Source organism: Austrofundulus limnaeus, unplaced genomic scaffold, assembly GCF_001266775.1.
Source record: "Austrofundulus limnaeus strain Quisiro unplaced genomic scaffold, Austrofundulus_limnaeus-1.0 Scaffold44, whole genome shotgun sequence".
Classification (NCBI taxonomy): Eukaryota; Metazoa; Chordata; class Actinopteri; order Cyprinodontiformes; family Rivulidae; genus Austrofundulus; species Austrofundulus limnaeus.
In genome coordinates this window covers 462,850-478,688 of record NW_013952446.1, presented here as the reverse complement: position 1 = coordinate 478,688, position 15,839 = coordinate 462,850, and the positions used below count along the sequence as shown (strand labels likewise).

The 15,839-nt window shown below is 39.0% G+C and overlaps 3 protein-coding genes across 5 annotated transcripts in view; 1 reads left to right on the top strand and 2 right to left on the bottom strand.

Moving 5' to 3' along the window:
* gstcd (glutathione S-transferase, C-terminal domain containing) overlaps nt 1–4,136 on the bottom strand; it is a 62,747-nt gene extending 58,611 nt beyond the window's left edge. Inside the window, exons 1-3 of one of the 2 annotated variants that reach the window (XM_014007742.1) lie at nt 3,946–4,136; nt 3,390–3,825; nt 1,282–1,743 (exon numbers count right to left, since the gene is read on the bottom strand). In XM_014007742.1, the coding sequence (XP_013863196.1) occupies nt 1,282–1,743; nt 3,390–3,815 (888 nt within the window). In that variant the 5' untranslated portion in view covers nt 3,816–3,825; nt 3,946–4,136. Of the gene's footprint in view, nt 1–1,281; nt 1,744–3,389 lie in introns of both variants that reach the window. The other variant, XM_014007741.1, reaches the window with a different exon arrangement.
* A 94-nt stretch (nt 4,137–4,230) lies between these two features.
* ints12 (integrator complex subunit 12) lies at nt 4,231–8,960 on the top strand. Its single transcript, XM_014007743.1, has 7 exons — nt 4,231–4,315; nt 4,790–4,953; nt 5,059–5,214; nt 6,342–6,523; nt 6,638–6,797; nt 6,928–7,071; nt 8,137–8,960. Exons 2-7 carry the CDS (start codon nt 4,798–4,800, stop codon nt 8,698–8,700), a joined length of 1,362 nt encoding a protein of 453 aa, XP_013863197.1. The 5' UTR covers nt 4,231–4,315; nt 4,790–4,797; the 3' UTR covers nt 8,701–8,960.
* Nucleotides 8,961–12,797: 3,837 nt separating this feature from the next.
* arhgef38 (Rho guanine nucleotide exchange factor (GEF) 38) overlaps nt 12,798–15,839 on the bottom strand; it is a 15,517-nt gene continuing 12,475 nt past the window's right edge. For both annotated transcript variants that reach the window (XM_014007738.1, XM_014007740.1), the window contains exons 13-14: nt 13,616–13,908; nt 12,798–13,394 (exon numbers count right to left, since the gene is read on the bottom strand). In XM_014007738.1, coding sequence (XP_013863192.1) covers nt 13,212–13,394; nt 13,616–13,908 — 476 coding nt within the window. In that variant the 3' untranslated portion in view covers nt 12,798–13,211. The remainder of the gene's footprint in view (nt 13,395–13,615; nt 13,909–15,839) is intronic.

Here is a 15,839-nt window from a genome sequence, read left to right as displayed (position 1 = left end):
GTACCTAATAAAGTGGCCGGTGAGTGTATATTTGTGTACAAGCTGTTTAGATTGTCAAAAAGCCTTTGTTTTTAGGATTATTAACGAAGTTTGTGTACTCAGACCAGTAATATTTGGGGTCACAAGTTTTTGCCATGGATATTTTTTGGGTCAGAAGACAAAAAGTTTGGGAACCACTGATTTAAACCACTTTTTATCATTGCTGTCTAATAAATATTTATTGCTTGCAAATTTGAAGTCCTCACATTTTGTTTTTCTTTTTCTTTATTTTGCCGTTTTAAAGCACAGCTGAAACAAATCAGCAATACTGAGCTTGAATGACAGCGCGTGCATGAGTCCGACTGACACTGGTAACACAATCCTCCCGGCTCTGATTGGTTGTTCCTGACCGGGAGCTGTGTATTTCTGCAAATGGAAGTAGGACCACTGGGAGGAGCTTAATCTTTTTCACAGATTGTCTCGTATTTTACCTGTCAGGACATACTGACTGTTTTAACAAATATGCTAAAATTTCTAATTTTTGTAAAACTTACCAACTGCAGCTTCAAGGTGATCTTAAGAACCTGAAACCTTGAATTGTTGAGGAGGGAAAAGTTCTCTCAAATGAAAAGCATTTCAGCCTGATGCTTTTGAATAAAACCCATCCTGTACACTGTTATCAGCTTCTGCCAGGTGGCTCCGGACCACCAGTGTGAGCCAACATGTACCAGGACTGATGCAGTGAGTCTCCTTGACTCTGCGTTCCACCTGAATGCTTCTGAAAGGAGACGGCTCACCCTGACCAGAGTGTCAAAACCATACGTCATGGATTACTTCACAAAATCATTACAGAGACATTAGAAAGTCAGTAAACACACGCAACTGCAGTACTTCATGGTGACACAAGGCTCTGGTAGTGATTATGTAGTAAAAAAAAAGCTTTGGATAATGAAAATTGATCTTTTTTGTGGTACAACATAATAGAAAGTGCAGCATGAGCGTGTGTTTGTGTGAAATGGTGAATGAAAATCATGTTGTAAAGCACTTTGTCGAAGCTGGGTAAGGTTAAAAAGGTGCTAAATAAGCTTGAGCCATTTATCATGCTAATAAAAGTGTCTCGATACATCAAAAGATTAAGGCAAATGTGGTGATAATGATAAGAAATGATTGTTTAATGTGCATTCATGGAGCCAATTTGAGCAGTAAGACGTAAGAAGAAAGGAGTCTCGATCAATGAGGGATTAGTTTGAACAGAACTCGGGCATAAATCACACTTTATGTCATCAAGTGGAAAGCTCTTACCAGATACTGATGAATGCACGGCAGCAGCACCACATCCGTCAGAGTGAAGAACAGTCCCTCAGCAAACACGTGCTCCAGAGGAGGCAGATCTGTTGTCTTCACTTTTCTGATCTCGGAGTTCTCTCTAGTGGTTCCAGCTGGAACTGAATCCACTGACAGCTTGGCCAGGGCTGCTCTGAGCTCCAGTCTGTCAGACGCTTCAGCCGAGAGGCCGGGACCGGGCTCAGAGATCTGCTGTGACCCCTGGGCTTTAGACAGAGTCGTATTTTCTCGCAGTCTCTGCTCTTGCAGTTTCTGCCTCCGGATTTTGTCGTCATTGTGGACCTTGACGGGCTCCGCCAGCCGCCGCTCGAGGGTGAGGATGGGCGGAGGCAGCTGACTTGCCTGATTCGTGGGGTTCTGGAGGTGTTTTTCAACAGCGGAGGGGACGCCAAGTTCACAGAGTCGGGTCCACCGGCTCACCTGGCAGAAAAGCATTCTCTTTAAAACCTCCTCTTATCTTAAACCTAATTAATCAATTTCACACAAAAAAAACCCTCAACAATTATTTGTGGTTAAAGTTTGAGATCTACTAAGATGATGTCCAAAAAAGGCATTTTTAAAAGTATTAATAAAACCTTTCCTGTAGGCCCTGGTATCAAAATGATTGTTGTGTAATTTACTAAAGAACAGCTCTATGGACAGACAAGAAGGCTCCCTGGATGCACAAAGATAAATAGACTACAGCAAAATGTCACAAATCTTTATAAAAATATGGATATAATAAAATTTTACTGGGCCTAATAAAAGAACCAAACATTTGTATAGGCTTTAAAAATGCGTAGTCATTGTTTAGTGTTTTTAGTTTGTATATTTCGATCTGTGATGATGTCATAAGTTGTGTGTCGTGTCATTTGGGAAAAGTCCTTTTGTCTTTCCTCTGCATGTCTACAGCTTATTGTGACATGAACGTTTTATTGTAGCAACGTTGAAATTCACATGCAGATTCAAAGAGTGAGGAATGTAATATTGTACATTTTACATGGAGGTATTAAAAGGAGTTATTGATTTTTATCTAACATATTTTATAAAAGAAATTAATTTGTCTGATATGTAACTGAATTGTATCATTTAATTTCCAGTCAAATCTGTGTTAAGGAAGGATGCAAGAATTTGGCTTTAGGATCTGTCTGTAACATATTAACATCATAATAAATACGACCGTTTTCACACAACTAATGAGGATAAAATTTGGCAAAATATTTACAGACTTACTCTACTGTCTTGCTTGTTGCTCAAATCTGGTTGTGTGAGATTTAGACTGTTTGAATGAAGCAGTGTGGTTCAACCAGGTGATTTTAAAACATTAAGTGTCTATTAGTGCAGTGTTTCCCAAAGTTGGGGTCAGGACCCAAAGTGGGGTACCGAAACATCAAGGTGGGGTCCTGAAAAGATTTTCTGAATTAATTACATTTTTTGCCTTAGTTGTTACAAAGGAGTGAGGTTAGTGTATTTAAAATGGATAAATGTAGTATAAAAATATTGTTGCTATGCCCATGTTTAGTTGACCTGATACAAATGTTTATCATCCAAAAGTAGCTGGGGGCTCTGCTACTGTTTTGTACTATTTTGTGGGTCAAAAGCTGAAATGTTTGGGAACCACTGCACTTTGGTTCCCAAAGTTGGGCTTGGGACCCAATTATGGGTCATGAAGCACCTTGGATAATCTCCAGAAATCAATTTAAAGGGTAATAAAATAATTGCTGTTGTAATATTTTCGCTATAATTATTACAAAAACACAAAATAAGTATAAATAAGTATTTATAATTGTGTATAAGCTGTTTAGATTGTAAAAAAGCCTGTGTTTTTAGGGTTATTAACAAAGTTCATGTACTCAGACCAGTAATATTTGGGGTCACAAGTTTTTGCCATGGATATATTGTGGGTCAGAAGATAAAAAGTTTGGGAACCACTGGATTAGTGGTTTAATTTTGTCATTGCAAAACGTCTATTAGCATCCACAGCACCAGATACAGATTACTTCCGGGTCACCTGATGTTTAGACCAAAGCAGGTACATTAATAAAGTGGTAAATCACGTGCATTTTTGTCATACTCCTCACACTGACCTCTGCACAGGCCTTCAAGCATGTTTTCTTGAAACCCAGCAGCGTCAGAACATCCTTCCTGGTCGGATCGGCCTCAGTGGTTTTGATAATGATGTGCCTGAGGACCACAGCCAGTCCGGCCCTGCAGAGCCGTCCGCTTTCATCCACAGCAGCCGGAAGTCTGCAGCTCTTCACCAGCTGTGGCAGGTCCTCCAGCTGAACGTCGGTCACACTGACAGAACCTGGAAGCTGAGCCCTCAGTGACTCCGAGTCTGAACTGCGGCTCGTCTTGTTGCTGAAAACCAGAAACACTGTGAACGACTTGCACTCGCAGTAAGACAGAAGGAAGAGGACTATGGATGTGTGCAAAGGAAGACGCGGCTCCTCATTTTGGGTACAAACTTCCAAGTAGAGGGAGGGATGCTGCTGCTCTTCAGTATGGTTCATTGTAAATGAACTAAAAGAAAGGGAGGAAATACGTTTGTTAGCTTTGAAGCCGTGCTAGTGTCCTCAGCTAGCGTTATTACGCCAAGATATTTGCTTATCTAAAACACATAACAAGAAAATAAATACTTACAAGAGAATTTTGCACACGTGTGTTATTGTTGCGCTTCTTCTTCTACGGTTTTAAACCAGCCTAGCTTCGCACAGCGCCACCAGCAGATACCATTTTAATTTGTGAAACATGCCTAAACGAGTTTCTATAACAGTAAAATACCCGTAAAATGTTTATTCGCATATAAAAATTAATTAAATTTAATCAATAAGCGATTTTTGAATGAAATAAATTTAAAAGCAACGTTGCCTACATAGTTCCGCCGTGCTGATTCCGGACATATTTTTCGGTGGCACAAGAGCAAGAACGCCGCTCGGAAGAGAACGTTTTGTTTTCTGCTAAACCTGAACAAATATTCAGGTTGTACAACAGAAAGGAGAGGCACGGACAGGTAAGATTGTCTATTTACAGTTTATAAGCTACAAATTCAGCTTTAGTACTCAGAAGAAAGGCAACTTTAGCTACAATAACGCTGTATGCAGCACCGTCTTCCTGATTTCAGCGTCACACACAGCATTTTGAATCCTACCGAAACCAGCAAAACAACTCATAACAAGGTCTGTAGAAGGGAATCAGCCCAGATGTTCCCACAGTTCTATTCGAGGATGCAATATTGTGACATTATAGAATTATAACTAACTTATAATTATGATAGAATAACTGTTTAGCTCTATAGGACTGTCGTGCTTTCAATATTTTGAGCATGTCATACTATTAAAATGCCTGCTTTGACTCCCTCATTGTGATTTTTCTCTGTGAAAACAAAATAGAGAAAAAAATACATTTCCACAGATTAAACAATACCAATTTCATAACATTACGCCAGGCTTAAGTATGAAAGCTGTCATAATTATGTGATTTCCAGTTTAAGCCATGGCTGGACCAGTCAGTTTGGAGCTGGACCCCATTTTTCTAAAGGGGCTCAGCTATTTACATTCCAAGAGCAAAGATTCAGCTGAGAAGCTCAAAGCTCTGCTTGACGAGTCGCTTGCAAGAGGAAGCGACTCCTCCCACCGCTCATTACAAAAGGTAAGACGTATAGTCATGCATTGTGTACACTCAGTCTTATTGGCATGTTGTGTGTTTGCAGCTAACTGCCTGTATATTGTGTGTATTTGCTTGTACTGCCCTCAGGAGGTGGAGGTGTCAAAGGGGTCTGTGTCAAAACTGAGCTTAAGTAAACCTGACTCCAAGTCTTCGAGTTCCTCGTCTTCTGGCAGCAGCAGTGGAAGCAGCAAATCCAGCTCTGAGAAGAGCAAGAAAGACGCTGAAAAGAGGCCGTCTGAAAAGGTGCTGGAAGCAATTGATTTATTAGACTTTATATATTTCTGTGTGACAACAAATCTTGGGAATGGGTGTCATGTCTGCATTTGTTGGATTCACAAATGATTAAGAGCTACTTAAATTCTTGTAAAATAGTGAATGAAAGCCTCTTTCACAAGACAGTTTTTTAAGCTCCCTCGGGTCGTTCGTAATTCACAGGAGAAGTTGGCCAGGTCCTGCTCACATGTACACATTCAGAAATAAAGCCAGCAGCGTGGAATCAAAACAGGGTTCCTGCGGATCCTTAAAAAGTCTTAAAAGGCATTGAATTCATCAGTCCAAAAATAAGGCCTTAATTAGCCTTAAAATGTCTTAAATCAATCTTTCAGAGGTTTTAAAAATGTTAACACATTGTAAATAGGATGACTGTATTTGTCTCAATTATTAAAATAATTGGTAACATTTATTTTTTTAAACAAATTACCAAATTTACCAAGTTGTTTTGTGTTAAAATAAACATTTGTGTTAAATTGTTTCTTTTTTTTTTTTTTTTTGTAAAATTGGTCTTAAATTTCCTTTCAAGTGGCATTAAAAAATATTAAAAAGTCTTGGAGTTAACTTGTCATAAGCTTTAGGAACCCTGCAAAAGAGGCGTGGAGCAGATCTCAGCTCAGCCGAAGCGGACCACAACATATTTATTGTGTGATGAACATCTGTCGTGTATCAAACAAAACAAACTAAATGAACTTACTTTAGCAATCCTGTTCAATAGTTTGTAAACTAACACAGTTGCTGTTCTGTGTCGTCTTTAATATTCCCTCTGTAATAAATGTGTTGAATAATCATGCAGTCGCTCACTGACGTCTGTCTCAAATCAAACGTACCTCCCCTGCTGTCTTTGTGTTTTTTCTGAATGACCTGAAGAGGACAGAACACGCTTCATTCCTGGACTGAGCTGTCTTATGACTGAGGTTAAAAAGAGATGACCAGCTATGATACAAAGAGACAATAAGGATCATTGTTGTTTATAAAATCATAAAGACTGTGCATATAAACACTATACAAACTCTATTAGCATATTACTGAATACATAGATATATGTAGTTGTATGATTTGTCCAAACTTTGTTTTTCTTTTGTTTAAATGAAAAACAGGTCAGAATTGAAGTGGGTGAAGCGGAACCTCCGAAAAAGCCTCGTTTGGAAAGACAGGAGAATCGCTCTTCTCCAGTTACAGTTCAGACCAGCAGAGACCTCCTACCAAACATAAATGACTACTATGAGACTAATGCTGATGACTTTGCCATGGAAATGGGTCTCGTCTGTGTAGTCTGCAGGTAAATGTTTATTTTTCCTCCTTTAGTAGGATTTCATCAGTTAAGTTTGGTGAAAAGTTTAAGCCGCTCTCTTGTCCTGTGTTCATGTTCTTCTTGTATTTATAATTACCTCAGACAAATGACGGTGACAGTGGGGAACCAGCTGGTGGAGTGCCAGGAGTGTCATAATCTGTATCACCAGGACTGTCACAAAACGCCGGTGACAGATAAAGAAGTCAACGACCCACGGCTGGTGTGGTATTGTGCTCGCTGCACCAGGCAGATGAAACGCATGGTGAGGAAGCTAAACTGTGCTCCAGCATTTGCATCGTTGTCACTTTTTATTTAACACAAAAGTCATGTCATCAAGACGTAATGTTTTTTTTTTTCTCTGTGAAACTAATTTTTATTTGGTTGCCAACAAGGCCCAAAAACCCCCACAGAAACCGTCCCCGGCATCTGCATCATCAGCACCAGTCGTAAAAGACACACTGGTGAAAAAGACAGAGCTCAAGCTGAAAACTGATACAACCAGCACCTTCCAGGCCTTTAAAAGAACAGAAGTGAAGGTATGTGTGTCATAAACAAACACCTGCGTTTTATACGGCTAAAGATTGCGCCTTCGGTTTTATTTTTTACTAATAACAGAGTTCCCACGGGTCCTTGAAATCCTTGAAAGTTAGTGAGTTTAAAAATAATAATTTCAAGGTCCTGGAAAGTTTGTGAAAACAGACAAAAATTACACTTGTCCTTGAATGCTTTCTGGGGATTGACGTTCTCTATTCACACGACTGATTTTCATCATCTGTAAAAAAATTAATAAATAAATTTACTGCGGTGGATAACTCAGGATTACTGTAAACTGACGTGGTTTTCAACAAATAACGTGAGCCATAGTCATAGTTTTATCCAATCAGAGCAGAGTAGAGCGGGTTGTTCTTTCTGAGCCCAGGTGAGAGCACCACAGCTCACACAGCGTCTGGACATGTTCACATCCCCTCCTCCCAAACTGAGCTGCTGAACCTCTCAGGACATAATTACACGTCCATGTGTTGTAGAAATGAATGTAGGGTCTACATTTAATCCACTTTCTTTCATTGATTCTGACTCAACAACTTCCATGTTGTTCAGTTTTTCATTGAATTTACATGATATTAAACCTGTTTATTGGTAACAATCTGCAGTAGCAGTAGGTCATTGCCGTTGCGCATGGTTTTTTAATTTGAGGAAATTTGTACTGGAAAGTCCTTGAAAGGTCCTTGAATTTGATGTTGACCAAGGTGTGGGAACCCTGTAATAACTAATAAAAGCAAAAGTAACAGGTTTGCCACAGTACAAAGCAGCAGTTGAAGGAGAAAAATGAGCAGGAAGTTGATTTTAGTTTAAATTAGGCTATCCAGTGCCTATACTACTAGTTTAAAACCTTTCAGAGCTTCCTTGTTGTCATACATGACATGGTATATAAGAAACTACAGCAAATAAATGTTTCCTGCCTACAAGTAAAAGATGGAATTACACTTTTCATCAAGTCTTTTGAGTAGCTTCAAATCAGAAGGTGAACCTAAAGTCCTGAGTGACACTGATTACTATATTTTCTCACTCTTTGTTGTCCCCTTCGTTCTGATTTCCTGCAGGCACCTGCTACATTAGCAAACCCCACCAGCAGCGGCGCCTCCTCCTCTAGCAGTGGCCTCACTGGTTGGGCTGCATTTGGAGCCAAAACGAACCCGTCTCTTCCTGCTACCTCCAAGCTGGTTCCCTCGGGCCCAAGTGGGAGCAGCAAGACGTCGACAACGCCCTCGGCTCAAAAACCTGTTGGGTTGTTGGGGCTCGCTGGAGCCAAGTCGGGTCTTGGAGGAGCAAAGATAGCTGGGAACAGCAATGGAAATGGCTCCAGCCAAGTCACGTTGAAACCTCCTCCGCCTCTGACTTTGGGGAAGCAGGGTCTTAACCGCTCGCTGAGCGGGGACAGTCAGGGGAAAGGCTCTCCTGCTTCTGGGTCCAGCTCTCCTGGGAGCTCCCAGACAGGCAACGGAGGCAACGGAGGAAATAACGGCGGGGGCAACGGGAACAATGGGAATGGGTCAAAGGTTGCACCAGGGGACAAAGCACCAACTTCTCAAGAGTCCCAGCTCATCGCCATGAAGCGTTTGCAGCTGGTCAAGAAGAAAGCTGCACAGAAGAAACTGAAGAAATGAATTTTGACAGGCAGATACAGAAAAGGACGGAGGTGGTACGGCAGAAGTAGAAAGTACACAAATATGAATTGTGAGCATTTAGTGCCAGAGCATCTGTGGACAATCACCATCTAGTCAAATACTTGAAATTAACTATTTGTAAATGCTGCTGGACTTTGTGTGCCTCTTCTCTCCTCACCTCACAAATTTAACCAGTGAAAGAAATGTCACTTTTATTCAACCTGTCAATAAATTGTCTCTCATACACTGACTAGCACTGACTTTGCAGTAAGGAGTGTATTTTTAATTCAAGCCAATATGTCCTACTACCCCTAGTCTAGAGTGGGTTTGTGTGAAATGTACTGTATTTATTCATGTATAATACTAGAAATTTAACCTTAAAAATCATCCATAAAGCTGGCGGGGGGTAGTATTATACACAGGTTATTGACAATAAGGTTTTTTATGCTTTGTAAGCTCAAAAAATGATGATTATACATGAATAAATACAGTAAATAAAAACAGACTTTGCAAACCTAATAATCTTTATCTTTTATTCACAGTGGAGTATAGCAAACATCGAATGTTCAAACTAAGAAACTGAATATTTTTAGTGTGAAACATTGTATTGGATGACAGCAACACCTCAAAATTTGAAACGGGAGCAGCACAAAACAAGAATAAGAAACGAGTATTTTGCTATGTGTTAGGTTCGGAGTTATAAAATAACGAAGTACAAATACTTTGTTACTGTACTTATGTAGAATTTTTGCGTATCTATTTGAGTAGCTATTTTTCAGCCTACTTTTTACTTCTACTTACATTTTCACACAATTATCTGTACTTTCTACTCACTACATGTTTAAAAGAAAGACAAGTAGAAAGTCGTTACTTTAATTTCATTTTTGCTTGTTTTCATTCCAGCTTGTAAAAAATAAATACTATCCATATAAATGGTGCCTCCTAGATAGAATGAATTTAACTGTGGTTGAATGAGAAGTATAAATATATAAAATTCTGGTACTGTATTAGTTTGTACACAAACAAATCATGTCACACTTCAACAGCACATAATCATTAAAATAAAAAAGGACTGTACTTAAGAAATATTTGTATTTCATGAATTATATTATTGTGTTTGGCCCTCAGCCCTTGGATAAATTTTCATTTTGGGGAAAATGTTTGGACACCCTAGATTTATGTATATAAACTGAAACAGCTAGACTAGTGCATCCTAAATTTAACATAAATTAATTATTTTAACACAATATAGTCATTTTTGCATATTTTTGGGGAGGTCACCTCCTAATAAATGTCCTTACAGAAAATCTAACTGCTCATTTTAAATCAATACTTTTACTTTTAATGCTTAAGTACAAAAAATATCAGATACTTTAAGACTTTTACTCAAGCAATATTCCTAAAGGAGACTTTTAACTTTTACCAAAGTAATTTTTTGGTAAGACATTTGTACTTTTACTCAAGTATCACTGTGTGGTACTTTATACAACACTGGTTATGTTAAAGTGGAACAGATCAGTAAGAGAATGGAGAATAAAAGTTTCATAGAGAGGCTGATTATTTCAGAAGTAAAGCAGACGTTAATTACTCTGCATAAACACTGCATCTAAAAATAGTGGAAGAATTTCAGGTTAATGTTTCATCTACAGTTCATAAAATGTTCAAGAATCTGGATAAATTTCTGAGCTCAAAGGATGAGACAAAGTTAAATTTAGATGCTTGTGATCTTCAGGCCCTCAGGGTGCTGCTGCATTCAAACAGGTCTGCTTCTGTCGCGGACATCTCTGCACGAGTTCAGGAATACTGCCTCCTGCAAGAACCGTTCGAATGAACACATTTGTTCTTACGTTGTGTGTATGAGTGATTTAGGAGAAATTATGGCAGTCATTAATTTTGTTATAAGATTTTTTTTTTCAGATACGAACAAAATTCACGAGTGGTTCAGACCTGTCGTATATTTTACGAGCAGTCTGTCTGCTGTTATCCAGACTGATTTACTTCACTAATAATTTTATATTTCATTAGTTTGAAAATATTGAGTAGAATGGAATTACAATTTTAAACGCAGCTTGACATTATAATTTAAATTAATGCTGTTGTATAACACTACAATATTAAAATGATAATCTCAAACTACAAACTAACTTAAACTATGTGTTAACTGAAGTTTAATTTGTCTCAGTATATAATGAGGTCAACAGCAGGTGAACATAATCAACAGCCTTATTACATATTATGACATAAGAGCCCTTTGTACAAAAAGTAAGAAATTTAAGATAAGAATACGAAAAGGTTCTTGCATGAGACCCACTGTGTGTAAACAGTGAGTAAAGCTCTATAAGAAATGTATGTTCCATAAATTGAAAATCTGAATAAAATAGAAAACCGATTGATTTCTTCTAAAAACTTTCTTCTCAATCTGACTCCAAGGCCTCTGATAGTGGAAGGCCTTGGCCTTATCAGAACAAAAACAGAAGACTGCATCATGACTGATGATGATGTAACCTCTTAAAGTAGGGTGTACATCTCAAACCTCGTCACACCACTGGAGGCGGTACCTACCGCTTAGTCAGACCTTTAACCAACTCTGTTTATACAGACAGAAGGACTGCATTGATAAGACACACTGACTCTGTTCCTCTGTACTATATGGCTGCACCAAGTGTGGAATACAAGACTGGATCTTAAATTCTGTTAATCAGTCACAACATTTTCTTCAGCTCATGCATAGACCATGTTTTCGTGTGGTGTTTCTGAAACACTATCCAGAAATGTAGCCATCCTCTTTGGGTCAAAGCCAATTTAAAACAGACAGACAAATTGGAAAATGGTCAGATCAATTAAATCAAAAGTTGGAATTAATTTCATTTCTAATTTCTGAAAACCCTTAATGTCACTTTGTACTAAAGAGAAGACAGACCCCCTGTTATTAGCTCACAGTTCACAAACCTCTCAGTAAATGTCCTGATGCATCTCAGTAATCCAGGTAAAAAATCAAAAAGAAAAAAATTGTATAGGTCTTCTGGACGGGTTCTTCTCTAATGAAACGTTTCGTCTCTCCTCCAAGAGACTTCTTCAGTCTGAGAGTTTCAGGCAAAATTCAGGCTCTTAAGCACTGCCTCCATGTGACTGATACTCACATCACATGGCTATCGTTGACACCTAATTAACACCTATTGTTAACAGGGGGTGGAGTGATACTGGCAATGGCCGCACTGTAGGAGGAGGACAACTGAAAACGGAGGCCTCCACCTCTGTTTAATGATGGACGGTCTTTCTTCACAAAAATGGCTTCTTTTACTCCTCTCTCAAACCAACGTTCCTCTCTATCAAGAATGAGAACATCCTCATCTCTGAAAGAGTGACCGCTGGCCTGTAAATGAGTGAAAACTGCAGAGTTCTGGCCATTAGATGTAGCTCGTCTGTGTTGGGACTTTCTTTTGAACAGTGGTTGCTTTGTTTCCCCGATGTATAACTGGTCGCAGTCCTCCTGGCACTTAACAGCATATACAACATTGCTCTGTTTGTGCCGGGGCACCGGATCTTTGGGGTGAACCAGCCTTTGCCGTAATGTGTTTTGGGGTTTGAAAGCCACTGGGACATCATGTTGGCTCCGTGGCCATCGTTTTCAGTTGTCCCCCTCCTACATTGCAGCTATTGCCATTATCACTCCACCCCCTGTTAACAATAGGTGTTAATTAGGTGTCAACAATAGCCATGTGATGTGAGTATCAGTCACATGGATGCAGTGCTTAAAAGCCTGAATTTTGCCTGAAACTCTCAGACTGAAGAAGTCTCTTGGAGGAGAGACGAAATGTTTCATTAGAGAAGAACCCGTCCAGAAGACCTATACAATTTTTTTTCTTTTTCTCTCTCAGTAAAACATGGTGACATAAAAATGCATTAATTTTTCAAAAATAAAACAGTGTAATGCTTTAGTTTAAGCATGTTTACAGTGTTCCACTGAAAACAATGTGGTTTGTGAGATTAGAAAATCGTTGCATTTAGTTTGCAACTACATTTTAAACATAGTCCCAACTTTTTTCAGGATTGGAGTTGTGAAGGGCGAGGAATATTTAAATCATAGAAGTAGAATATTTTGATGTAACCAATATATTTTTTTATTTAAAGATAAATGGAAAATGGACAGACAATATTCTTCATAAATCATTTAAAATATACTTCATAAATCGTTTCAAAGATTCTCCAAGAATCACTTCACATGTTCAGTTTTCTTCATGACTTTGTTACTTCATCGATTTAAACACTGGAATACAAAAAAGTGCTCAGAATAGTTCATCTGATTATCCATATAGATTCATTTACATTCAAACCAATTCGTAGGTTAAATACCACTGGTAAGCTTTCTCACAAAATGTTCACAATAGCAGTTCTGATTAAGATCAACATGAGACAAGTGACATTTGAAAAGTGCAGAAAATACAAAGCAGACATACATTTTTTATTAAAATTGTATAAAATAAAATTTTTAAAAATTAAATATTGTTATTTTATGCGTAGGACATTCTGCCAAGATAGTTGGCAGGGACGTATCCTTTCTGTCCATTAGCCTCAGCCAACCACCACTCTTTGTTGCCCCCCAGGTCACAGAACTTGAGTATGCGGACATGCTGGTACTCCTGCAGGGACAGTTCCTGGTCACAGCGGGCTTGAAACGCGTACACAGCATAAAACTGTGAAAACAGACATATTTAAGATGGAACAAAAGGCAAACACCTTTGTGAATTATGGTTACTCAGAAAATTCATCAAGCAATCCTCCTGTAAAGCCAGGAGGTGGCGCTGTTGACTAGCTTTCTACGTGAACAAAGTAGCACCTTTCTGCTGGTTATCTTGGCTATTTAAAAATGACAATCCATTGGTGAAAAAAATTCTAATGGTTACCACACACAGACCTGCTGAGCATCTGTATCTACTGCATCCACCAGTTCCTCCCCGCTCTCCAGCTCCAGCTGCAGACTGGAGAGGGACGAGCTGCTGTCGTTGGCGCTGAGGTTGATGCTGCGCAGGCTGCTGCTGCCGCTTCCTGACACGAACAGGCTGAGGTCATCAAAGTCCTCATCGTCCATGGCAGGCGGCTGCGCAGGCTGCTGCTGCTGCTGCTCTTTGGCCCTCTGGCCTGACCTCTGGGAGTCCCTCAGGGGGTTGTACTGCTTCAGGAATGTGGAGTAGACGTAGCCTTGGGCTCCTAACAGAAAGCAAGAGGCATAATTTGTAACACTGCTTAACATCTTTTTCATGCATTTTAAAGACTTTATCTTCATTTTAATATAAATATATGAGTTCAGTGTCTTGACATGAAGACTGAATCTTAATGCACTGTGCTTCTTGTTCAACAAATCTGGAATACAGGTCAAGTCTTTTTCAGAAACAAGTATAATCTTGTGAATGCCTGTTAAAACAGTTTTCATGAAATTAGTGTACAAGTAGTGATCTCAAAGATGCACAGCAAAACCCAAGTGTAATTAAAAAATGTCTGATTTCTTAAACACAGGAGTCTGAGTCAAAAGGAATTTTCTATTATTAGTACCTCTAGTGCAACTTGAGGCACTTCTAACACGAATATCGTATTTCTGGTGAAATAACTAGTAAAACTGAAAGCAAAGAAAAGGTTTTTAGGAAATTGTTACGAAGGTTTTAAGATGGGAGTGGTTTTAAAACAGCAGAAATCCGCTTTGATTTTGGCCCAGCTTGTATTAACTCCTTTCTTATCAACCCAAGTTAAAATTAAACTTTGTTTCTCCAAACTTGAATTCATTCAAAGAGCTATCTACAACAGGTAAGATATTTACTGTGCATATCCTCAATTGTTAATTTAAGTAAGCAACAAAACCATTTGTACTTTTTTCTCCATCTTGTTAAAATGCTGACAGCAATCCATGAAATGAGCAACATTTTTTTAGAGAATAAGAAAGTCAATCCAGGATTGCAAGACTTGACATTGGTTATAGCTTACATAAAAATATATCCAGATAGATTCAGCGACTGAAGAATGTATAAAAATGAGGAAAGCATATCACTGTTGCTAAAGAGGAAAATGTATTCACCCAGAGAAACAGATAAGTCTGTGAATATTGTTCTCCATATCAAGAAACAAAGTCAGGCGTTTATGTTTTACATAAAACCGAAGCTGTTGTTGTGGAAGAACAGCAAGGAGCACCAGAGAAAACTCCCTGCACCGGCTTCTGAATGCCCAGTGGGAAAGGCTTTGTTTTCAGAGGAACATCACAGCGTTCAGTGGTTTGTTCCAAGAAGGCGCTGGTTATCAGCTGATTGTGGGAGACGTAAAGTGGAGACGGAGACAAGTTGTAGAGTTGGCCCTGTTGTGGGGCAACCAACTCCAGAGGCGCCAGCAACCATGACACTCCTGGACCTCCTGGGACTCCATCCTGAGTGCTGACTTGTCAGAAAATAAAGTTTGGTGTGTGAACAGAGCCTCAGCCATCGAAAAAAAAAATGCAGAACTCACCACAGAGGGCTAGGGGCTGTAGCAACCAGATCTGCAGGTGATCCAGGCTGATCGTTTATTGTGGAAATGCTGAGTCAGCATTCCCAAAACTGTTTATCTTTTTTATTATTTCTTCTGTGCATTTTTACAGCCTAAATGACACTGTGTAGTTTGGGCTATTTTTTTTTACCTTTCAAGAGTGGTGGGCAGCACTAATCTAAAAATTAGCTCCACTAGCCCTAAAACACTAACTCAAATATTTAGGTCCCCTAATTCTAAAGCACTAATGCACTGAAAATTTTAGCAAAAGCTAATTCTAATGCACTAAAAACCGAGTCAACCCATGAACATTCTTCAACAGACAACGAGTCAAATATTGCCACGTTGCTCTCTTAAGACTTATCGACATCCCACATGTATTTGAGTTCATTTATTGTCACCTGGTGGATCAGTGACACACATATGCGACAGCTTCCACCCTCAGCTGTTAACAATAACGTTGATCAATAACATTTATAGACCTCAGTTAGTGCTTTTAAATTTAGCCTACAAATTTAGCAAGTGCTAATCCACTAATAAATTCTAAAATTAGCAAAAGCCCTAAAGCACTAACCAGGAAATTAGTTCCCCTATTAGTGCTTTAGGGGAATTGTGCCCACCACTGCCTTTCA

What these genes read in the sequence shown, in the direction of transcription:
- ints12 (XM_014007743.1), top strand. Translation starts at nt 4,798, where the DNA reads ATGGCTGGACCAGTCAGTTTGGAGCTGGACCCCATTTTTCTAAAGGGG. An exon ending in CCAGGCAGATGAAACGCATG is followed by an intron (nt 6,798 to 6,927) that starts GTGAGGAAGCTA and finishes GTTGCCAACAAG; the next exon opens with GCCCAAAAACCCCCACAGAA. An exon ending in TTAAAAGAACAGAAGTGAAG is followed by an intron (nt 7,072 to 8,136) that starts GTATGTGTGTCA and finishes GATTTCCTGCAG; the next exon opens with GCACCTGCTACATTAGCAAA.